Genomic DNA, 24,456 nt, shown 5'->3' with positions numbered 1-24,456 from the left:
CCAGAGCTGCAAGGTTGCTAAGAGACTGCCCTTTCTTAGTCCTTGGCTGGGGTCCTCACCAGGTGTCCTCATAGCCACATGCTGACCCCACCCTGCAGCTTCCAGAGACAGTGGGACGGCCCCTTGCTGCTACAAGCCCCTCTAGCGCCCTTCATTGGGAAACCTCTGCATTGCGCTCACAGGGAAGGAGAAGTGCTTGAGGGGACGGGTCCATTATTGGCAAAGCGTGTGCTGGAGGGTGAATCTGGAGCTGACAGGCAGTAAATTGATAACTGACACAGCACCCCATTCCAGCCAAACACTTTTGCCACATTTAAGCCGTAGCTCATAGGCTACCTCACTCTTCCAGATGTTGCTCTATGCCATGTTCCAGTGTACCCTTAAAGTCGCTCACCATGCTGTGTAGGCATCTTTGTTTAAAAAACAATTGTTTTGTCCAGCCAACATAAAAGGTGTGCATAAGAATCACCTGCAAAGGCTCTGATTTGGTTGGGCTGGTGTGGGACCCAGGAATCTACACTTTCAATAGGTAGATTGTGATGATGGTGGTCCCTGAGACAGCACTTCTAGAAGTACTGGTCTGGGGCTGGACTCTAGGGACTATGTCTTTCTCCATCTTGTACCCTTAATTCCTGGTATACTGCCTGATAAAAGGTTGGTGTTCAACAGATGTGGGCCAATGAATGAACACCGCCAAAGAAGTCAGGGCCACGTGTTCTAGTACTTAACAGAGAAGTGGAGCTGATGGGGGGAGGAGTGAAGGTCCATTTCTAACACTGCTTCTCAAAAATGTCCTTCTTTATACCACGCGTGAAACTGTTTGGCTTAAAGCTTTCTGCAGCTAATGTTTTTTCTTTTATTTTTTTTTTCATTTTTTCATTTTAAAATGGACATTATACTAATACCACTTCATTTTTAATAGGGAGAAAGAAGAAGAAACACAAAAAGAGGAACGTTTGATGGAAGAAAAGAAAAAGAAAAAGCAGGAAGAAAAGAAAAAGAAGGAAGGTGCTCAGAAAAAGGTTTGGCTAGAGTTCCTAGTTCATTGTTTCTGTCATCACTCGTGTCTCACCGCATTATAGCCATTGCATTACAGAGGTTCGGTTCTTACTTTTAAAATTCAGTGTGCTCAATCTAGAGTGCTAGTGACATAGATAAAGGGTGACAGCCACAGAATGTCTTTTTTAAGGAATCAGAAATACTAGAGCTGTGTTTTGAAGGACTTTGATTTTAGTCATTGGTAGTAAAGAATGTCCATGCTATTTTACTTAAACTGAACTGTCCAGAGCAACCATGTCTAAGGGCCATTTAACTGATTTTATTTGAAAAGATAGAAATAATTTTTGCAGCTTTGGCAAGTGTTCTTTTACAACTTGTACTAGTAAATATTAAAATTTAAAGTCCTACTGTGTATCTTATGGTCAGGCTTGAATTTTAGGGCATTTAATGTACCAAGTTATGCCATTTGTATTGTTCTTGCCTAACGGTTTAATGCATCTTATAGTTGAAACTGTATACATTTTAGTTTGTATTAAAATACAGAGCTTAAGTGAGCTTCCAGATAGATTTTTTTGCCTTTAGATCAATATTGGCACATAATTAATAGAATGTAGACAATTATACATTTTTCCCAGTAGTAAATTTTAATAAGATAACTGGGCAAAAACTTGTTTTTAAAGTTTCCAATATTAAAGTCTGCTTATAAACTTTCATATGGACGTGTACATCCTACACATTATTCCTAAAGAGTTTCTGATTTTTTTTTTTTTCAGGCTGCTGATCAAAAAACCAAAGGTAAGTTTACTTTATTTTGGGGGGATACATTTTATGACAGTACCAAAGTTTATGATGATGACTTTTTTTTTTCAATTGGTGGTTAAAAACAAAGAATCTCACCCTGCCTTTGAATCTGCTTTTTACTATTCCCTGTGAAATTCCTCATTTATCACTGGTTTTACATCTGCATTTAATTGGCATATGCTTAATCTAAAATGCCTAAAGAATGTTACATTACCTTTCTAAACAATGCTTTATAATTTTCCTTTGGTTTGATTTCCACCAATCAAGGATTAAGCTGATAAAATTGGTCCAATTTGAGTAAGAACAACCAAAAGATATTGAATTTTTTTAAAGCTTCCAATTTCTGTTTGCCAACTATTTATAATAAAAAGAGGTATATTCTTTCTATATTCTTCCCTTTTTGCTTAATAATGTGTGAAAGGTTTCTTTTTTATTTTCCAAGTCCAGAATTGGCGTATGGTTGTCTTAATGGGTGTGGATGGGAACGTATGTGGTTCTCACAGGAACTTGGGCATCTCTGTGTGATGTGCTGGAGGACAAGCAGAAAGGAAGCCACGCTCGGAGCCTCCGCACTTCATACTTGATGTGTTCAGGGACTGTCCAGTGCTGGGAAGCACACACTCAGGACTCGCATAGACCAGCTCTGTTTAATTTGGGCAAGGCACTTCACATCTTTAAGCCTTGGGTATTTCATATTTACAATGAGAAGAGTAAGGGGTGAATGGTTCCCACCTCATAGAGCTATCTTACGACTGTATGAGATCCACATGGACAAGGCTTGGTGCCTGGCACAGAGCTGGTGCTCACTAGAGGTTGCCTGTGATTAATTGTATGTTTTATTTCTGTTGGACTGTCACATATAATTGTAGACACAGACACATGCTCTGCAGAGGCTTGTGTCTCAGGCAGCGCCACAGCGAAGGGCTCCACTTTTGTTTGACATTTATGGTTTTCAAAGTAGAGTTTATGTTATCTCATTTGAACTTCATAATTGAGCAGGGCAGGTGTTAATTGACAATGAAGAAACTGAGGCCGATAGTGTGACTTACGTGGCTTGCTCTTGGCCTCGAGTTAGTGTAAGGACAGGCCTCGAGGGAGCCCGGGCATCTGACCCCAGCACAGGCGGCCGCAGAGCTTCCACAGCAGAGCCACGGTAAGAGATGGATTTCATGTAAAAGAATATTTAAAGACAGCATAGTTTTCAAAAAGGACGTTTTTCTTTCTTACACTCTCAGTGGTAGTGTGAATTTACAAAACACTTGCCAGAAGGGCCCAAAGGGCTGTGGCTCATGGTTGTTTTGAAATTATGATCTTGAATGAGAAATAATGGTTTCTTAAAATTGTCATTTAAAAGTACAGAATTATTGCTCTGAAGCATCCATTTCCTTTTTTTTTTTTTTTAACATTTTGAGAAGTTTTTACAACCTGATTCAGTACCAGCAGTGTTCTGTTGTCACTGTCATAATAATTATTTTCTCTTGAAATAGTAACAAATTGCTTATGATTGTATAACGATCATGAATTACATTGTCCTGCCACCTTACACAGAGTTATTATTTTCTATTACTGTTCTGATGAGTATTTTCATTGCTGACTCCAAACCCTACTGGGTTTTTATCTTTTCCTTTTATCTTCTCTAAAATACTGCTCCTTTGGATACAATTTGTCAGTAACTGTACTAACTATAACTAGCCTCAGAACATAATGATGATTATTAACGTCCTTCTGAACAATAAAAAAATGCTTTTTGAATTTCAAAAAATGCTTTTTGAAATAATCTAACAGTGCCACTAGGTAATTCATTAGTAAATATTAGCAGCACCAAGGTCTAAATTTTTCTCAGACTCTCCATTATTACTGGTTCCAGTCAAAATTAGCTGCCTGCAAGGTGGTGGTTCTGAATTTCCAACTGGACACGTGTGTTAAATAACACAAGCTGGGCCTGACTGAACGTTGAGATATGTTGTAGGAATAGTATGAGTGCTCACACGGAGCAATAGGTCCGCTTTTCTAACCTTCTGGCGTTTTCGAGTCTTTCCCCTACTCTATTCTGTGTAGCCAGAAGGGCAGGGCCAAGTTTGCCTTGCGCTCTCTCACACGCCCAGCTCCTTGCTCTGTGCGCGCAGTCAGGAGGCCTGAGACCGGCACCCTCATCAGCAGCTGCTTTCAGACAGACCCTGTACATGTATTAGTTCCAGTTGTTGTTGGCACTGTCTGCAGTGTCCACACGAGTAAACTGAAGCTCTGAGAGTTTGCCCAATGCCCCCAAGACTGTATAGCTAGTGAACAGCAGGGCTGATGTGCCCAGAATCTTCCTGAACTTATGGCATCCAGGAAGGGCACACGACAGACATTCATCAAGCATTTACTGTATCTCCGTACCTACCATGCTTCAAAACAATCCTGTGTCGGGAAAGGGATGCTCAGAGAGGTATGGTAACTTAGATAAGGTCACAGAGCTAGTGAGTAGCAGAGCCGGGTCAGTCCTGCCTCTGATTCCCGAGCCAGGTCTCTGACTTCCTGACCAGATGTGATGACCCACTTCAGAACCACAGGAAGCCGGAGAACCCTGCTCTCACCACAAGGCAGCACCCAGAAGTCTCAGGGCCCTGAGTTGTTAGAATGTAGGAAAGAGTTTAGCAATTTGAGTGAGTCCAGGAGTTGAATACTCTTAAGTGAGAGGCTACAGTTATAAATAAGGTTATATAATACACTGAATCAATTAACATAGTAGAAGTTTGAATTGATTTTATTTTGATAATTAGATAACTAGACCATATCAATTAGTAACTTCCTTGCTCTGCAGTATTACACATGGCATAAACAGTAGTATTAGTAAAGCAGTGCCTCCACTATTTAGCATTATATTTGACTTAATTTTCTCAATAACTGAAACTTAACTTCTTTAAATTTTGATTTATTTTAAACATTTTCAGGGAACTCTTTATGTTACACACATACATATACTATACCCTTCTGCTTTCTCCTAGAGAATAACTAGCCTAATCCATTCTTGATAGATGAGTCTTCATTATAGCATTAATTATGCTTAAAAAGTTTTTTATCTCTGGCTATAACCATTGAACTTGAACTATGAATCTTCATTTAAGAGACAAACGAAGAACTGAATCTCACTGGAAATTTTTTCATTAGCTTAATCTAATATATAGCATGCTTCTCCCCTACTGCAGTCTGAAAACCAGGTGCTAGAAATTCTGCTTTACAAAACTACAAGTAAAATTAAATTTAGTACCTGTTTTTCCAAATCCTGCCTTGCGATTTCTTTGTTAAGGTCGTTTTCTTTTTGTTTTAAGATTCAGGCAAGCGAGAGTCGGTTTGTTTGAAACACTGTGCTGCCAGCATTTATGCCCAGCATCCACCCTGATGTCAGGGGGAGCTGCATTTTCTCTGCTTAGTTAAGCCCTGGAGACTTTTATGCAAATAGTGGATTCACCCTCACCTTTCACCCGTTTCCTCCTCCTTCTGTACGCCTGAGTATCCTGCACTCGTAGGAATCTGAGCATGTTTCTGTGACTGGAACTCTTTTCCTTCAGTGCTTTCTAGTCTTGGGTGGGGTTGTTTCAATCATCCTTTCCTTATTTTTCTTCCTGTGATGAAAAATGTAAGTAATAATATTCTCATTGTCTAAAAAGAAGTTAAAGTTCACATGAAATCCCTCCATCTTGAGATATTTAGCAGTTAACATTTTGTTGACCATCCTTGAAAGCATCTCTTTATGAATACATAAATACGCATTTTATATGGACTCTCTGCTGCTTCCCCTAATTAAGCATTTCCCCATCCCTTGCCCCTCAAGGAGCTGCACTAAGCAACTTGAGAACCTCTGTATAAGCCTATTCAGAAACAAAACAGCCCTTAGTAAATTCTTCTAAACATTGTCTTTGCATTGGTGACCAGTGAAAGAGCCAGCTGAACACAATGCCTTAGTGAGACCCTAGATGTTCTCATAGTTAGGGGGAAGAGGAATCAGATATAATCCTGTTTCGAAACACCATTAACTTGTGTATTGTATCCCTGCTGTGGAGTAGCTAGTGTCTAAGTGTTGGACACTTTATACTGGGTTTTGCTTCGATAATCAGTAATCTCTCTTCTTTATTTGAGGCATTGCCCTTAATTTGGGCAGAGAAAATAATAGCTTTACATGTGATGTGATGACCTTATGAGCCTAAATTTTCCGTATTGTCTTCTGGGCTTTTTCATGGATTTAAAGGGGTTTTTTAGGATTAACTATAATATTCCTAAATGTGAAGTGAATTTAATTTAGTGGTTTTAGCCAGATTTGCTCAAGTTCATAAAATAGATAACTTTTCATACAGAAAGCTCAAAGTTAATTATATCATGTATAAAAGTGAATATTTTGATGACCCAACATGGCTCAAACTTCACATGATTAATGATTCATGGTTTTGAGTCATATACTTTTTTTTTTTTTTTTTTTTTTGCGGTACGCGGGCCTCTCACTGTTGTGGCCTCTCCCCTTGCGGAGCACAGGCTCCGGATGCGCAGGCTCAGCGGCCATGGCTCACGGGCCCAGCCGCTCCGCAGCATGTGGGATCTTCCCGGACTGGGGCACGAACCCGTGTCCCCTGCATCGGCAGGCGGACCCCCAACCACTGCGCCACCAGGGAAGCCCTGAGTCATATACTTTTAAAAATTTGTACATTTTAATTAGTTTCCTAATCTTGCTTGAAAAGACTATAATTTAAGTTTTGCAATCAGGTATTCAGCTTCTCCATGCATTCAGTTTCTAATTGTTAATTTTAAGCAGACTTTTATATGATTTTGTTAATGTAAATCAATTGAAAGCATATTCTTTCAGTAGCCTTATGTTGAGTGATAAGGGCTTGGGGGGGGGTCACTGTGCTGTACTGCTATTAAGGCTCATTCTAGACATATATACATTTTTTTTTGGCCATGCTGTGCAGCTTGTGGGATCTTAGTTCCCTGACCAGGGATTGAACCTTCATCCTCGGCAGTGAAAGCGTGGAGTCTTAACCACTGGACCACCAGGGAATTCCCTAAACATATATTTATAAAGCTTTCCCTCAACATGAGTGAAAAAAGTGAGAATTGATGTTTAAAGCATGCCTTCCCAATTTCATAGTCAGATATAGATAAAAACAAACAGAAATGAACCCAGATTTCTGCACCTCACCAATTAGATGGCACTTTTCTTTAGCTGAGGCAGTTGATTGCTGTTTGCTCAGTCCTTCAGGGGTCTCAACACAATAATCAGCAGTTAGTATTTAAAGAGCAGCAGATCTGTGTTTTCTTGAGTTATACTGTGTAATAAAATTGGCCAGGTTCCTTGAATTTACATGTATTCACGTTCACATTCACATAACCAAAGCAAACGTTATTTTGAGTATATGAGTTACTCTTAAAAGCAGCATCTAAAAATCTAGTCAGCGTGCTTAGCACAATATTTTCTATAAAATATGGCATTTTATTTGCCTGTCTACAAGATTAATAAAATCTTAGAGCTTAAAGGATCCTTAGAGATTATCCAATTCCTGTTAGATGAGAAATGAGATTCAAAGAGGTTAAATGATTTGTACACGTTTTGACAGCTAGTTAGTAGCAGAACTAGAACTAGAACCCTCATCTTCTGGTTCTCAGTTATATATTTTTTCTGCTATCATGTGAAGGGACTGGAGACGTAGATATTGTTTATGTATCACCAGTACTGTGTGAGTTCCTTTTAAGAAGTAACTTAGGATATTTTCAAATAAGACTGGAAGAAATTCCTAAGAGATTTGTTATATGCGGGATCTTTATGGGATGGTATCTTATAGGATTTTAAATATTATCTATGTCATTTTTTAACCACATTGCTCTCTGTTTAAAGGAATTATTTAATTTTACTATTAAATCCCTAGGGAAGGAAGATATAATAAATCCATGAATATTTTTTCTGTGGGAACAAAAGAAAGTATATTAAGATGTGGTATTTTTCCCCTAAATATGTAGACAGTTTAAAAGGATAAAAACTTATTGGAAAAAAACCCTAAGGAAATATATATATATATTCTTTCTTGATCAAATTTTAGAGGAAAGGAAGTAAACCCAGTGATAATTTATCTGTTGTCTGTTACAAGCCCCTTTAACTGCATTTCTGGCTAGGTCTCAGGTGAAGTCCACATCTCTATTTAGCATAGCTTCACTGAAGTGTTAAACATAATCATGATCTCCAGGCGTAAAGTTATAGTTTATAGCTCAAAGGAAGCTGGCAGTCTTCTTTCTGAGAAATCATTTGTTTGCCCAGATTGCTTTCTTTTTTTTGTTTTTTTGTTTTTGTAAGAGCTTTATTGGGTTATAGTTGACATACAATAAACTACATGTATTTAAAAGAGAACAGTTTAATAAATGTTGGCACGGGCACACCTGTGAAACCATCCCTGAAATCAAGACAGCATCCATCACCCCTGAAGGTACCCTGTGCCCCTTCCCAACCCACCTCCCCTACCCCTCCGTCCCCTCGCCAGTCTCTGGGCAAACACTGATCTACTTCTGTCACTACAGAAGGTTTTCTAGAGTACTGCATAAACGGAATCATACAGTATGCACCCTTGGCCGCTTTTACTCAGCCTAATAGCACTTGTGAGAGTCATCCCTGTTGTTGCGTGTATCAGGAGATCATTCCTTTCTATTCCATTCTGAGTAGTATTCCATTGTTTGGATTTTTCACAACATGTTTATCCATTCGTCTGTTCATGGACATTTGAGTTGTTTTCAGTTTTTAGCAATGATGAATAAGATGCCTGTGAACATTCATATACAAATCTCTCTATGGATATATATATATATATATATACTTTCATTTTTCTTTGGTAAATCTGTGGGAGTAGAATGGCCAGATCTTATGATAGATGGATGTTTAACTTTTCAAGAAACTGCAGAACTTTTCCACAGTGATTGTCCCATTTCACAGTTCTTTGCATCCTCATCAACACTTGGAAAGTCAGTCTTCATAATTTTAGCCTTTCTAATAGATGTGGAATCTCCTTGTGGTTTTGATTTGCATTTCCCTAACAGCTAATGATGTTGAACATTACTTTTATGTGCTTTTTTGCCATCTGCGTATCTTCTTTGGTGGATGCGTATTGAAATATTTTGCCACTGCTTCCTGAGTTATTTGCTTTCTAACTCCAGATTGGTTTCTAATATTAAATTGGCCCCTACACTCGGCCAGAAAGTCTCATCACTGCAGCTTAGTTTTCTGCATGCCTCAGTCATTTCCCTTTCTTTCTGTGCCTGCAGTTATTTGTATGTTAGTTATATCAGAAAATATGCACTTTCCATTGTGATCACATTTCATCTAGCTTTAACATACTAAAGATTGCATTAGGGCTTCCCTGGTGGCGCAGTGGTTGAGAGTCCGCCTGCCGATGCAGGGGATATGGGTTCGTGCCCCGGTCCGGGAAGATCCCACGTGCCGTGGAGCGGCTGCGCCCGTGAGCCATGGCCACTGAGCCTGCGCATCCGGAGCCTGTGCTCCGCAACGGGAGAGGCCCGCGTACCAAAAAAAAAAAAAAGACACACTAAAGATTGCATTAGTAAATTAGCTAAATATTAGTCACATTTTATCACCTAGAGTTGTCAAGTTAGTTCACTAATTAATTTAATAAATAGTTTATAAATACCTATCAGACAGCAGAGATAAGTTCTCTGTTCTCAAAGAGATATATTAATGGGAAGAGTTGACTGTATTAGCAAATGGATCTATGAGCAAGTGAATGCAATAAAATGTTCTGGGTGTTGTGATTTATTTATCCCACATCTTCCACCTGAAAGGATTTAAGTTACATTCATTTGATCATCTTTTCATCCTATATTTATATTTCTATGAGAAAAGATAACCTGTTTTTAAAAATAAGTGAGAAAACTGGGGGAAAGGACAGTACTGATTGAGAGTGAGATAAATGCATGCTGGAGCTGGGCCGCTCTTCCCATTGGCCCCTAACTTAGCTGTGGAGACAAGGACGAGGAGGGGTGCCTTATGCCAGTCATCCCAAACCCATCCATTAGGTGTGAGCCTACCCTATGAAAAAGGAGAGTCATTGGAGAGTTCTGAGTGGGGGAGTGACATCATGAGATTTATGTTTTAGAAAGATCACCGAAAGCACCAGATTGAAGGTGGATTAAACAGTTGGAGAGAGAGCTGGAGGCAGCGGGTGCAGTGAGACCGCTGCACAGTTCAGCCTGCAGATGCTAAGCTGATGGGTGGGGGTAGGGAGGAGGGCTCATGTTGACAGAGTGGGCAGAGCCCAGAGGCCAAACGGGCTGCTAACCATCTGATCCAGCAGATATTTATTAAACACCTACTGTTTGCCTTACGCTGTGCTGTTCACTGTGGGGAGAAAAAGATTTAAAAAAATAGATATAGGGGCTTCTCTGGTGGCGCAGTGGTTAAGCATCTGTCCACCAATGCACGGGACATGGGTTCGAGCCCTCGTCAGGGAAGATCCCACATGCCGCGGAGCAACTAAGCCTGTGTACCACAACTACTGAGCCTGCGCTCTGGAGCCCGCAAGCCACAACTACTGAAGCCCGCAAGCCACAACTACTGAAGCCTGCGCACCTAGAGCCCGTGCTCTGCAACAAGAGAAGCCACCGCAATGAGAAACCCGTGCACCGCAACGAAGAGTAGCCCCTGCTTGCCGCAACTAGAGAAAGCCTGCGTGCAGCAACAAAGACCCAACACAGCCTAAAATAAATAATATAAAATAAAAAATAAATAAATTTATTTAAAAACAAATAGATATATTTCCCACTCTCCTGGAACTTAGAGTCTTAATGGGGAACAGACATAAACATCAGTCACAATGCTATAGGTATCGTTACCAACTGCTGTGAAGGAGAGGAGCATTGATTAATGAGAGCACAGAACACAGGAGCCTGGACTAGGCTGGGATCAGGGAAGGCAACTGAGTGCTGCTTCAGTTGAGACCTGAAGGATGCCGAGAACCTAGGCCTGGGAGAGTAGAGAGAGGGCGAAGGGCTCCCGCGTACGGAGGGAGCAGCGGCCCGCAAAGGCTGGCTGGCTGGACCCTAAACAAACAAAAAGCCGGCAGGGCCTAGGAGCCATCAGCAGGGGAGAGAGAGTGGTGTGAGATGAGGCGAACGAACGTGGTAGATGGAGACCAGGGCGTGATAGAGGTAGAACATTCCTTTTCCTAAGAACAATAAGGAGGCTTTTCAAAATCAATTAGCAATATGGGCAGCTTCCCTCCCGATCCCCTGCCTTCTCTAAATGTTGGAGAAACTTGGGCTCCCTCTTCTGGCAGGATGTAGGATTCTGCACTTTGTGGGGGAAAAAACATCTCAGGATTATTGCTATTCCATGATTTATTTACTTTATTGAAGTGTAGTTGATTTACAGTGTTTCAGGTGTACAGCAGAATGATTCAGTTATACATATGTTTTTTCTTTTTCAGATTATTTTCTATTGTAGGTTATTACAAGATACTGAATATAGTTCCCTATGCTATACAGTAGGACCTTGTTGCTTATCTATTTTACATTTGGGTTTTTCCATAAGACGGTACAGAAAAACCCAAACAGACTTTTTGGCCAACCCAGTATATAGTGGTTTGTATCTGCTAATCCCAAACTCCTGATTTATCCCTCCCCCACCCCCTTTCCCCTTTGGTGACCGTAAGTTTGTTGTCTATGTGTGTCTGGTTTTGTTTTGTAAATAAGTTAATTTCCACAATTTATTAATTTATTAAGACAAACGCACACAGCCCTCCTGCACAAGGCAATATACCTGTCCTGGGAGAACACTGGAACACTGGTGAGACATAATCCCACTTAAAACCTCTGTTTCATGAGATTTCGGATTTGCTCTTTGCTTCCAGAGCTTATTCAGCTCCGGATGATTCTGCGTGTAGAGAGACGAGGTCAGACATAGAAGCTGTACACTCACTGGACTTTCTTTACCCTTCACGTCTGTCCAATGTGTCTCCTCTTTGGGAAGTATTTCAGTTGATGGTCAGTACTGACAAGGTTATAGAAAATCCAATATATGTTAATGCTGTACTGGCTACTTGGCTTTAACATATGCTGTTATCAAAATTTTCAATTTTGATATTCTAAATCAGCTAGCCGACATTTAAAATAACCTAGAAACATTTGCCGGTGTGACAAGTAATACATTTTCTTAGAGTAGAAGAATCCAAGGACTAGAACAAGGTAACCTTTTTTTTTTTTTTTTCCTATTTATTTATTTATTTATGGCTGCGTTGGGTCTTCGTTGCTGTGTGCGGGCTTTCTCTAGTTGTGGTGAGCGGGGCTGCTCTTTGTTGCAGTGTGCGGGCTTCTCATTGCAGTGGCTTCTCATTGCGGAGCATGGTCTCTAAGCACATGGGCTTCAGTAGTTGTGGCTCTCGGGCTCTAGAGCACAGGCTCAGTAGTTGTGGCACATGGGCTTAGTTGCTCCGTGGCATGTGGGATCTCCCGGACCAGGGCTCAAACCTGTGTCCCCTGCATTGATAGGCAGATTCTTAACCACTGCGCCACAAGGGAAGTCCCTAAGGTAACCTTTTAATGAAATGATTCTTATTGTTAGTAGCCTTTATTAAAATAATTTTACTGTAACATATTATCCAGTCTGATACATTAAGAGTAGCGTTTAATTTAATTTAATACCTTTCAGACAGGTAACTGTAATCCATTAGAATAGAAAATAACTCTGAACAGCATTTCTCATTAGCAGCAGACACAAAGTTAATGTAGTTAGTAGCTAATGAATTTGTGCTCATTTGAGTTGGACTCTAAAAGTTGCTATGGTGACAGATCAGCCAGAAGCCATCAACAGAACAAACAGAAGGCCACCGCTTTGTACCCCACTGGGACTGCGATAAACACAGCAGATGGACCAATGCTCATAGCTGTCTTCTCCTTGAATCTCTGTTGTTCTAAGGGAATGTCTCGCTACAATGTTTGTTGCTGTAGAGGTTGCAGAAGTAATTGTAATAATGAAAATATTCCTTGGAATCACTGATTATTTCAGCACAGGAGAATAGTTCTCTTTCATAGTCATATTTTGCAAACAGTTAACATATACATTTCAGTAAATTTAAATTTTTAAGAAACTCTGAATCTTGGAGTATATATTCTGAAATGGCTAGAATTAATGCATGATTTTAAAATATTTTTCCTTTTGTGTGATGTCTTATGCATAAGAGAAATTCTATGCTTTATCATATAAAACATTTGTTTCTTAAGTTCTAAGATACCATCAATTATAGGGCATACTGTTGATTTAATAATGTGTTATTGATGGAATTGGAGGGTGAATGAGGAAAGCATGTTAAATTTATACACCAACTGTAGAAGCATCCAAATTTCAGAAATAAGACATTGAAATGTGTAGGTTAAAACGTCCCTTTAGGTTAACATTTACCTATAAAAACTTACTTTTAAAATATACTTCTATAACCCATTGCATGCCTGCTTGTCAGCATACTTTAGGCTAATGGAGGTAGCCTCTGAGAGTCTAATCCAGGTGTACGTAGGTAAGTCCCATTACAGTAAATGCCATTAGTTGAATATCTAGCTCATACCATATACTGTGATACTGTCTAGGTGAATGAAAGATTTAAATGTCCTACTTGCTAAAAAAAAAAAAAAAAAATCTGTGCTCTTAACCAGAGCTGAATTGAAAGGTATAGAAACCACTCTAGGTATTTTAAGCAGAAATGAGTTTAAGTACAGGGAATTGGGTGCTTATAAAATCAGTGGGTGGGGGGTACCCTAGGCTGGGAGGCAGATATGACTCCCCAAAGGCTCCTCCAGAAGAGCTGCTCCCTGGGGAAGAGTCAGGAGGCCCCGCTGGTACTGCTGGCTTCAAGAGCACAGTGTCACTGCCGCAGCCCAGCCGTCAGGAAGCTGCCACCAGTGTTGCCTCTCCCCACCACCAAGACAGTGATAGGAACCGGGACCCCATGCGGAGACTTCCACCATCTCCAGGGCCACGCTTACACTTGGAGCTGGCGCAGCGGACGGACCGACCGCCTGGTCACTGCCGCCTGGTCACTGCCGGATCCCTCACGCACATGCCTCCCTGCAGCTGTGAACCGACCCCTGCGGGGCCTGTCGCTGGTGTGCCTGCCGTGGAGCAGGCACCTTTGATTGCTGCTCTGTAAGGCTTTTAAACGGCTGGGATGGCTGTTCATTAATCATATTTGTATAGTGCTTCACACTTCTCAAACCGTGGAAATGAGAGACCCAAATTAACGGGAGAGGTCTAGGGCCGGACTGGAGATCTAGTGCTCCGACGATCCTGAGGGCAACGGTCATCGTCTGTCCCAATTTGTCGCCTGGCCTAACCTCTTTGAGTGTTGTTGCCTCTCTTCTTCCCTTGTTTACTTCATCATCTGCAGTTCATTTCATGTAAGTTGGTTTTTGTTTTTAATCAGTCTAAAATACCTCCATTGCTTCTGAGAGGAGGAGGATTATTAAGACTGACAAAGATTCTTTGTTTGACCAAACCTTTCTCAGGCTCCTGGACCTTCTCTTAGGCCCATCTCTGCACCTCCCTGTAAAAATCTAGTTTTAGCAAGAGCCCCGCTGGGTCGCTTTAACCAGGTTCCTTCCTCCTCCACCATCGCCCAGGTGATGTCTGACGACCACCCCCACCCTGCCGGCCTGCAGCAAGAATCCTGTTAGGTTGGTTTAGCCAGAACACCCCCTCACCCCTGATGTTTCCTCTTAGTATTTTCCATCCACTGACACCCTCACCCCCTGCTCCTTAGCTCTCAGTTCCCACTTGCCCGTGCTATATTCCGAGCTGAGCCCAGTCTCTCTCCCACACTGTAAAATCCCATTACAGTGGTTCTGTTGTGACGGTCCTGTATCAACTCTGCTTTACCATCTTCAACAAGTGTCACTGAATTTTTTCTGTAACATAAACACTTATCATGCACTCACTATGTGCCCGACACTATTCTAAACGACTCTTTACATATATTAATGTTCACTCCTCAAAGAACCCTCTCGGTGAGGTATTGTTACCCTCACTTCATCCTCCACTTACCTACATTTTTACAAGTGGCACCACTGAGGGACAGAGAGTTAAGTGACTTACCCAGGGTCACCAGCCAGTAAGTGGCAGAGCTGAGATTTAAATAGATGAGTCTATGCCCATAGCCACGACACTGCATCTGAAGAGAAGAAGCACATGGGAATGATAAACCGCAAATGCACATGGCCACAGTCTCCTGGGGGGAGGTGGAGTATGAAGCCAGGGAGGGGGAGAGAAGAGCCTTTGGTGGAATTGGGGACATTTTCTTTCTTAAGCTGGAGATTGGGTCCATGGAGGTTTGTTGAGTATTTGGTCTTTATGCCTTTTTGTACATCTTAAATATTTCCAAATAAATTTTTTTTTCACAAAGAATGTCTTGTAGTATGACTTGGGTAATAAGATGGAAACACCTCAACACACTGGGCACCCCACCCTCCCCCGCTCTGTTAAGTTTCTGATAAGAGCACAAGGTACCTCATAGCAGGAACCAAACCTCCCAAGTTTATAGAACAAGACAATGAGGGTGCTGCTGCTCTGGGCCATGGCTGCCGGGAAGGTGCTGTCGGGCGGGACCCCCTGGCTCTGGAGCCTGCACAGACAGGTTCTTGATCAAGGTCACCTGCTTGTTGAGTTTAAACAGCCAGTGAAGGTCACAACATCCCGGACTCTCTGTGAGTTTGTAATCAGAGGAGCCTGTCCCCAGAGAACTTCTACCCGAAACCGGAGGCTCCAGGCTTGTCAGTGTGCTGCAGCCGGGACAGGAGCACCACGGCGTCGCCCTCCGCAGGCTGCCCCAAGTGCTCTTCCAGCTGTCAGCCAAGTGATGGGATCCAGAATCTTTACACAGTCCCCGCCTGCCTCTCCAGCCTTGTGTCCAGCAGCTCTTCCCTTGGGCACTAAGCTCCAGCCACACCAGCCTTGTTTCAGACCTTGAAAGCAAGGAAGTCCTTTCCCATTTCAAGACCCTCCCATGCCCTGTCCCAGCTGGTGGGAGTGAGCTCGCAGACACGCTCCACCCAGCCAGCAGTTTTCCAGGCCCAGCTTAGCTGTCACTTCCTCAGAGGAGCTTCCTCTGAGTTCCTAACCTAAGCTAGGTTCTTTTATCCTATCACTTTTATCGTGCTTGTGGCAACTTGTAATTGTATATTTGTGGAATCATTTTTAAGATAGTATCTCTTACTAGACTATAAACTACAAGGACGGGAACCGTATCTATTTATTTTCCTCAACACACCCAATGCCTGGCACAAAATAGGCACTCATTATATATTTCCTAAATAAGTAAATAAAGAGAGGATAAATGAGGATACTGACACATGTTGGGTGTGAAAATGATAGGCAGATAACATGAGAGAAGTCAGCTTGAGCCCTTAGTTACCCTGCCCAGCTTTCCTCGTTTTTTTCACAGCACTTAGCACCTTCTGATGACTACTTATCTTAAATGCATCATGTTCATTGTCGTTTTCCCCTGCTGAGATGTGAGCGGAGGGGGTGAGGAGGTGGGAGTCTGCCTTTTTTGTTCACTGGAAGGTCCCAGCACCTGGAGCTGGGCTGTAGAAAGGCTTCGTGTGTGTGAGTGAGTGAGTAGCATCGATCTCAGGAACCTAGAGTCCCAGCCAGAGACTGAGAGAAGCGGGTGGGTATCAGGATTTGGAAGAGGTAGGGAAAGTTTGAAACAGTTACTATAAGGGACTTTGGGCAGACCACGTGAGATTATAAGAGGAACATTGGCAACAGTAAGGGCTTGGAATAGCATAAGTGGGTACAGAGCTCGTCGCTTTCTGAGCCTGCAGTTTCAGGCAGTCTGGAAACCAGACTGAAGGTTGGGATGGTACAGAGGTGTGGATAGCATAGTGGAAGGAAGGCCAGGGGGTCTGGGGGGTGGGGGGGCGTCCAGATGGCAGTTTGGGGGCTTGGGCCACGTAAAATGGCTAGAGAAGCAGAAGAGAGAACGGGGTGGTCCAGAGTAGAATAAAAGTTAAGGAGGCTGGGTCAGCCTTCTGTCTTGGTCTCCTAGAGATGGCAAGGTGTAGTACAAAAGTTTGAAAGGAGATCCTTCCTGAAGTCACCCAGAGACCTGCAGGGACAGTCTAAATTTCCTGCCCATACTGTGGCCTGTTGTTTTGGAAAAGCAATGGTAGGAATTTATAAACTGTTTGGACCCTGGTGTGACAATGTCCCCTGAAATTTTTAACTGAAAGCAGAAAATTGTTTCTTGGAAAGAAAATTGTTGAAAGGACTTGCTTTCTTATATAAGGATTTAACATCTTACCTTTTCGCCAGCAGGTGTCGCTCTCATTTAAAAGAAAAAAGTAAAGGTTTATTAAAGAAAGGAACCAAAGTGTCCAGCTTGCTGGAAGTTCTTTATTAGCTATGTAGTTATTCACTGGCTGCTATTCTAATTTCTTCTAAATAAAACAAATCATTTGTTGACGATCCATATGAATCAAGCTAAAATTCCCATTGCCTTACTGTGTGAAAATAGTGATGTGTCAGGTCGGCTGGTTTGTAAGACTGTCATTGAGGTATCACCTTAGATCCGGGTCTGTTTGAGAAGAGGAATGTCAGAATTGCTTTGATACCCTAGCCTAGTTCTTTGGGCAGCGATAGATTAAGAAATTTGGATCTGAAGAGAGTATGGATAGTCAAAACTGACCATTTGATTTATCTGTATTTTAAGAATAGATCCAGATTTTAAGATTCTCTGTTTCTCAGTTGAGATTGTTAGTTGCCTGCTAGTTTCAAAGATCTGAAAAATACTAGCTTAAAGAAGGTTTATCACTATCTCATGTAAAAGAGGCCAGAGGTGCAGCTTGGCAGAGTCAGAATTCTTGGTTCCCTCTCCCTCGTCCCTCTGCTGAGTGACGCTTCTCTTCCTTTTCCTCAACATCCAGGGTGACCACCCCCCCAGACCACCAGCCATGACACTAGTATCTCAGGCAGCTAGAAATACAACCATGAGAGTGAGTGTGTGGGTAAATTGGGAATACTGTGCTTGCTCTGTACTCTGGGCCCTTGGTCTTGCTTGCTACTTTGCAAATATCTAGTGACATTTTTCTGTTTGTGAGATAAGGTGCTAGTACTTCAGTTGGTACAGAGTTGTAAGGGGGAATCTCTCACCCGAAAAGGCTTGTGATCTGCCACGACTGATGGTCCTTTATGAAAACAGATAGTTATTTAAATTTAACATATTTCTGAGAAGCCAACTCAAACTTTAACTCCTTCAAGAAGACAGTGCTGTTTCTAGACCAGTGCTATTCAATAGAAATAGAATTCAGGCCACAGATGGGAGCCACATAAGGAACTTTAAATATTCTAGTAGCAACATTTTAAAACTAAAAAGAAACAGGTGAGATTACTTTTAATATTTTTAATTCAATATATTCAAAATTTTATCATTTCACTACAACATCAATATAAAAATTAATGAGATTTTTGTGTACTAACTTTGAAATGCCGTGTGTATGTACTTACAGCACATCTCAGTTCAGACATCAAGTGCTCAGTAGCCATATGTGGTTAGTGGCTACCATGTTGGGCAGTACATGGTTATCTTTCCTCTAAGTGACCAACTTCCAGTCTATACCACATGCTTCTGTCTTGTAACTTTTATTTCCCCTGTTGATTGTTGGTTCACTTAGGTGAGAAACACCTTATGCTTCAGTGCCTTCCTACAACAATCAGCACCATCCTGGGCTCAGACCAGGAAATCCTGTTTGGCCTTTGGGTACTTTCAGTTTGAAGGGTGACAGCTTCCAAGCATCACCGTCCAGTACACAACTGAAGATCAAGGCTGAACTAGAGCTGGGGGCAATATAGAACAGACAGTATTTGGGTGTCAGCCTAGAGACGATAGTCATAATTGTGAACCTGGATGACCTCTCCAGAGAGTCCAGGGCAGAAGTATGAGGCCAAAGATTCGAAGTCTGCTTCTTGCTTCTGGTCAGAGGGCCAGCAGAGCAGATAGGAAGAAGAAGAGGTGAGCAGCGCATCCAGTCTGTGTTGACAGTGTAACAGAAAGTGCGTTCTGTTCTCGCAGCTCATTGCTAGGCTATATTAAAAGCACCTGGATTTCGAAGAGAGTGATCAAATAATCTCTTCAACTTAAAGTGTTCCCTTTGTTTTCTTGAGTAATAGCATCATATTACCCTTCGTTCAGTAATCATAAAGAGGGTGAGCCTCACAATTGGAGAGGAGACATGAAACTAATTAGTTAGTTATACTTATTTATTTATTAAAACAAAACAATGCCCACACAAGACTTTGGCATACATTACTTGGATTTTTCCCCTAAGAGATTTATATGTCTGATGCTTAATCTAATAGTACAAGAAGTTTCTAGTCCCTACACCAGGAGCTGGTCATACTTTTCCTGTGAAGGGCCAGATAGTAAGTATTTTAGACTTTGTAAGCCATATATATATGGTCTCTGTGACATATTCTTCATTGTTTTTTTCCCTGCCTTTTAAAAATGTAAGAAACATTTAGTTCACCTGCTGGCTCCTGCCCTAATCAGCAGTTATTCACGCGGAAAGGGAAGATTGGCCTAGAGTACTTTCACTCTTAGAATGAGGCTATCTTATAGAGACCGATGTAGAAAACAAACGTATGGAAACCAAGGGGGGAAAGCGGGGTGGGGTGCTGGTGGTGGTGGGATGAATTGGGAGATTGGGATTGACATATATACACATAATATGTATAAAATAGATAACTAATAAGAACGTGCTGCATTAAAATAAAATAAAATTTTAAAAAAAGAAGCTATCTTAGATATAAAAAGGACTACACATAATACATCAGGCAGATAACACAAGAAAAATTGAGTATTTCATATCAAATAACTTAGAACTGGTTGTTTAGATTCAAAACTAGTAACTGATAACATTTCATTTATTTCTTCATTTCTGTATCATGAATTCCTTTTCCTCTAAAGGTTTTGAAGAAAAATAGCCCTGAATTTGTCCTTTGATACTTTTGAAAAGATAACAGCAGTGTCATGGAAGACCAGCCCTGACTGCAGCTGTCATCTTGGTTAGCAGACTTGGGCCGAGGGGATCTGTGTGGATGAGGGTAGGACAGGGTGATTTCTTAGGCTCAGTGTGGGTTCTTTGCTTCCGAGTCCTTGCCAGTTGTTTCTTCCAGGTTTTGAGTTCAGGTAGGTTTTCTTCGTTTCCAGCCTTTGAACAGGCAGGATGACGGGTGGAAGCGCCTTGCCTGGTAGTAGCTGGCCAGCCAGATGTCGGTTACTACAAAAGAGAAACAGGGTTTTGTAACAAGGGCAGGCAGAGCTCTCTGTACGTGCTAATGGTTCTCTTCCTTCCTTCCTCCCTCTCCTCCTCTTCCTCCTTTTCTACTTCTGCTTCTTTTGAATTTTGTAGTAAAAGGAAAGAACCAATTGCATTCAGACTCTGAGCTTCCTAAGAAGCAACTGCAAGGTCTAGAATAAAACCTTTGGGCCAGATACATTAAAATGTGCAGTTAAGTGAATTGATATGCTGATTACATGTTTTTAAATAAATTTAGTGGTTCTAAGTTTCCCAGACAAATGTACCTCTACTCTGCTCTCAATTTCGTTTGCAAAGTCCTAATGGAAAGTGAAAGAAACATCAAATTTGCTTCTCTGCTTTTCGTTTTTTGTCTTTTCAGTTAATAGACTTTATTTTTTAGAGCAGTTTTAGGTTTACAGAAAGACTGGGCAGAAAATAAAGAGTTCCCATATATTCCATCTCTCCACCCCCAACCCACCCTCGGTGTCTCCTATTATTAATATCTTGCCTTGGTGTGGTGCATTTGTTACAATTGATGAACCAGTATACGCAGGCCTCTCACTGTTGCGGCCTCTCCCATTGCGGAGCAACAGGCTCCGGAAGCACAGGCTCAGCGGCCATGGCTCACGGGCCCAGCTGCTCCGCAGCATGTGGGATCTTCCCGGACTGGGTCACGAACCCGTGTCCCCCGCATCGGCAGGCGGACTCTCAACCACTGCGCCACCAGGGAAGCCCTTGATACATTATTATTAACTGAAGTCCAAAGTTTACCTGGGCCTTCACTCTTTGTGTTGCACAGTTGATGGGTTTTGACAAATGCCTAATGTTGTGTATCCAATCTCACAGTATCACAGTGTCACCGCCCTAAAAGGCTCCTGTGCTCTGCCTGCTCATCCCTCCCTCCCTCCCTCCCTCTCCCGCAAGCCCCTCTCAACCACTGAGTGCCTATGGTCTCTGTAGTTCTGCCTTTTCCAGAATGTTATATTATAGGAATCGTAGAGCATGTAGCCTTTCCAAACTGGTTTTTACCTAATAAAATGCATTTAATGTTCCTCCATTTCTTTTTATGGATTGATAACTCATTTCTTTTTAACACTAATATTCCCTTGTATGGATGTACCATGGTCTGTTTATCCACTCACGTATAGAAGGACATCTTGGTTGCTTCCAGTTTGGGGCAATTATGAATAAAACTGCTGTAAACATTCCTGTAGAGGTTTTTGTGTGTGGACATAAGTTTTCCACTCATTTAGGTAAATATTTAGAAACTTCTGCTACTTTAATTAGCTAAAGGCCAATATCAGGAAAAAATATATTTGAAGGCCCCTGTACATTTAAAAATCAACCTATAGGGACTTCCCTGGCGGTCCAGTGGTTAAGATGCTGTGCTTCCACTGCAGGGAGTGTGGGTTAGATCCCTGGTCAGGGAACTAGGATCCCACATGCTGTACAACGTGGCCAAAAATTTTTTAAAAAAAAGAAAAAAGAAGCGTTAAAAATCAACCTATAATAGGTTTTATCACTTTCTTTAAAAAAAAAAAAAAAGATGTAATGGATGTTCATCTAAGCAACATACAATGTTGAATGCATTGGGAAACACCCAAACTGGCCTAGGAGAGTCAGGGAAGGTTCTGAGGGGAAGTGACATTTAATTTGATATTTAAAGAATGACTAGGAATTACCATGTTCTATTGAATCTGAGATATGATCAATTGTTTTATGCGTTATTTTATGCACCACTTAGAAAAAAAGCATTGCCTTTTAAACTGATACATACAACATCAATTATAAGATGCATCTCAGTTTGAGAGATGTTGAAATGCGGAAATATGTTGTTTTAGGACTGATGATACATGGTGGTTAGACAGAAGAGGGGGCACAATGGCCCAGAAGCAGGAAGTTCAGCATCGTGAAGTTAGAGGGGGCTGCAAAACTGGGCATTAGGACAGCTAACTGCTAGGACCTTGGACTTTATCCTAAGGGCCGTAGGAATCCCCGAAGCCTTCTAAACCAGGGAGGCGATCTGCATCTCAGAAAGATCACGCTGGCCGCAGTGGATGATGGATTAGAAACAGGCTCTGGTCATGGCAAAAGGAATGGAAATTGATGGAGTAGTTTGAGGGCTACTTAGGGGAGACATTTGGGAGCTAGAAATGTCAACGTTTGGTGGTTGGTTGGATGTAGGTTTGGGGAGATAGGGGGAGTAATCAAGGATGGAAGCCGGGTTTCTGACTTGGAGCCATTTGCCAGGAGAACAACGGAAAGACTCAGAAGAAGAATGAGTCGAGAAAGCTGATGAGTGTTTGGGACGCGTTGACTTTGAGGTGCCCGTAAGACTTCGATGTAGGTATCTAATAGCCAACCAGGTCTCAGACCAGGACCACAGGGTTGATAAATGAAGCGTTGTGCATAGATTAGATGACCCAGGATTAGTGTCTGCAGCACAACCTTAAAGAGGCAGAAGAAGCAGCCTGTCATTGGGGAGCAGAAAAGAGTGGCTGGAGAGGTCAGAGGAAATGCGAGAAAGGACTTCCAGTGTCGTGGAGGCCCAGGAAGAGAGGCTCAGGACAGCCACAGCAGTCACCTCCAGTACAGACGACTGAGAGGGCAAGCAGAGGAAGCTCAGGGGAGCATAGGGTTTCAGCGACAAGGAGGGAGAGGAGGGTGAGAGGACCTGGCTGAGAGGCACACAGCAGGTGAGGAAGCAGGACCAGAAGTGTGATGGAGGAGGGGAGAAGGAGGCAAGTCAGGAGGCGGGTGTGGGTCGAGAAGAGCAGGAGCGCCGCTGTCTGGAGAGAGCAGAGGTATGGGCATGTCTAAGTGCTGACCAGGAGGACCTGGTTGCAGGGTGGCCACATCCTGGCCTGGTTATCATTGGAAATGTGCTCTCCTCCACTCCACACGCGAACTCGGTGGCTGGATTTCTCTTCTCTTGTACACTCAGCGATGTCCATCTACTAAGCCCTGGAAGAAAAAATACAAATATTTGTAAAACAAAGAATTAATCGAAGACCCAGTCTTCAACTTTGAGCCTTTATATCTGCTCTGGAGAATGTCATGAGTTGAAGATCCAGGGCACACAAAGTCCCTGAGACAGGATCCAGAGCTGTGGAGGGAGCCGTCTTGTGGTGCCTCTCTGACACCATAGACAGTGAGATGCCCCAGTATTTCACGTGCCACTGAGGAAGGGATGTGCCGTCGATGGTAAGACACATGCCGATGCAAGTGATTTTAACATGTGAAGAAATGTGAGTCTTGGAATTGGTGAAATATAATACTAGCCTTGTATAGGAATAACAGAAGTGTGGGACAGACAACAGTGTCACGTGTATTGTAGGAGCAGAAACCTGGTTTTGCCTGCTGGTCTTTGTTTCTTTGGAGAATAAGGTCCAGTTTATCTTCTGGGGATGGGAGATAAAGGCGTTATCACTGGAGAGTGGAAGGTCTTTGAATGATTGACAGCAGTGGAACCAGGCAGACCCAGGAAATCATAGGCTGGTCAGGAAGCACTGAGCGTGTCCTGAGGTTAGGGCCCAGGAGTTCATAGTGATGCCAAACTGCGTGGCTCTGTTTTCTTGAGAGACTTAGCAGCCCGAGTCCGGGGTCGAGAGAGTGGACAGTGACAGTGGCTTCATCCAGAATTGAGGGTTTGCCAGGCAGGGTGACAGAAAAACAGTGGACAGAGGCCTCGCGGATACTGACTGTGTACAATGGGGTCGCGGGGTGGACAGCAGAACCCATTGCGGGAGGTGAGAAATGCAGGCTGATCGCAAGGGATAATAAAAGGCAAACAGTGTCGACTGGAAAGGTTTTTATAATGCTGCTTATACAAACAAGATATACAGAGAACTAGGTATAACTCGTTTTGCACATAGCTTTTACTCAACTCTGAAATCAAAGACATTTATAAATTGAGTCGAAAAATTTTTTTTCAAATAACAGGATAATATAATGTGGATGTTAATGTTTCAAATTCAAGATGGAAATGAACTTGAGGCTCAGATTCTTTGGCACTTGACAGGCCTGTGCTCCCTTCCTCACTCAGGGTCACCACTCAGATCACCTTTTGCATTTGGCATGCTGACTAGCAGGGCTGTCACTCAACTCTCCTGCTCCTTTTTTCTGTTTACATTGCTGTGAACCCTTTGTTTATGCAGCACACTCTGGTAGCATTTTGGCTTTCACTTAACGCATCATTTGCAAATTAGTCTACCTGCATTCTTTTCCAATAAATCTGAGAGGAGTGTAGTGGTGCTATAGATACCATCACCACAAATGCTTTAATTATTCAGATAACCCAGAATGCATATATATATATATATTTTACATTGTCTTCAGAAT

General features: G+C 42.2%; 1 protein-coding gene across 1 annotated transcript in view; it reads left to right on the top strand.

The window, feature by feature from the left end:
• Window positions 1–24,456, top strand: part of TNRC6C (trinucleotide repeat containing adaptor 6C) — a gene marked incomplete at its 3' end in the record, with an annotated part of 123,088 nt that overhangs the window by 42,676 nt on the left and 55,956 nt on the right. Inside the window, exons 3-4 of the mRNA XM_079725340.1 lie at window positions 923–1,022; window positions 1,773–1,794. Coding sequence (XP_079581466.1) covers window positions 923–1,022; window positions 1,773–1,794 — 122 coding nt within the window. The remainder of the gene's footprint in view (window positions 1–922; window positions 1,023–1,772; window positions 1,795–24,456) is intronic.

This window comes from Hyperoodon ampullatus (assembly GCF_949752795.1).
Source record: "Hyperoodon ampullatus genome assembly, chromosome: 19".
Lineage (NCBI taxonomy): Eukaryota > Metazoa > Chordata > Mammalia > Artiodactyla > Ziphiidae > Hyperoodon > Hyperoodon ampullatus.
This window is presented reverse-complemented; position numbering and strand designations above follow the sequence as displayed.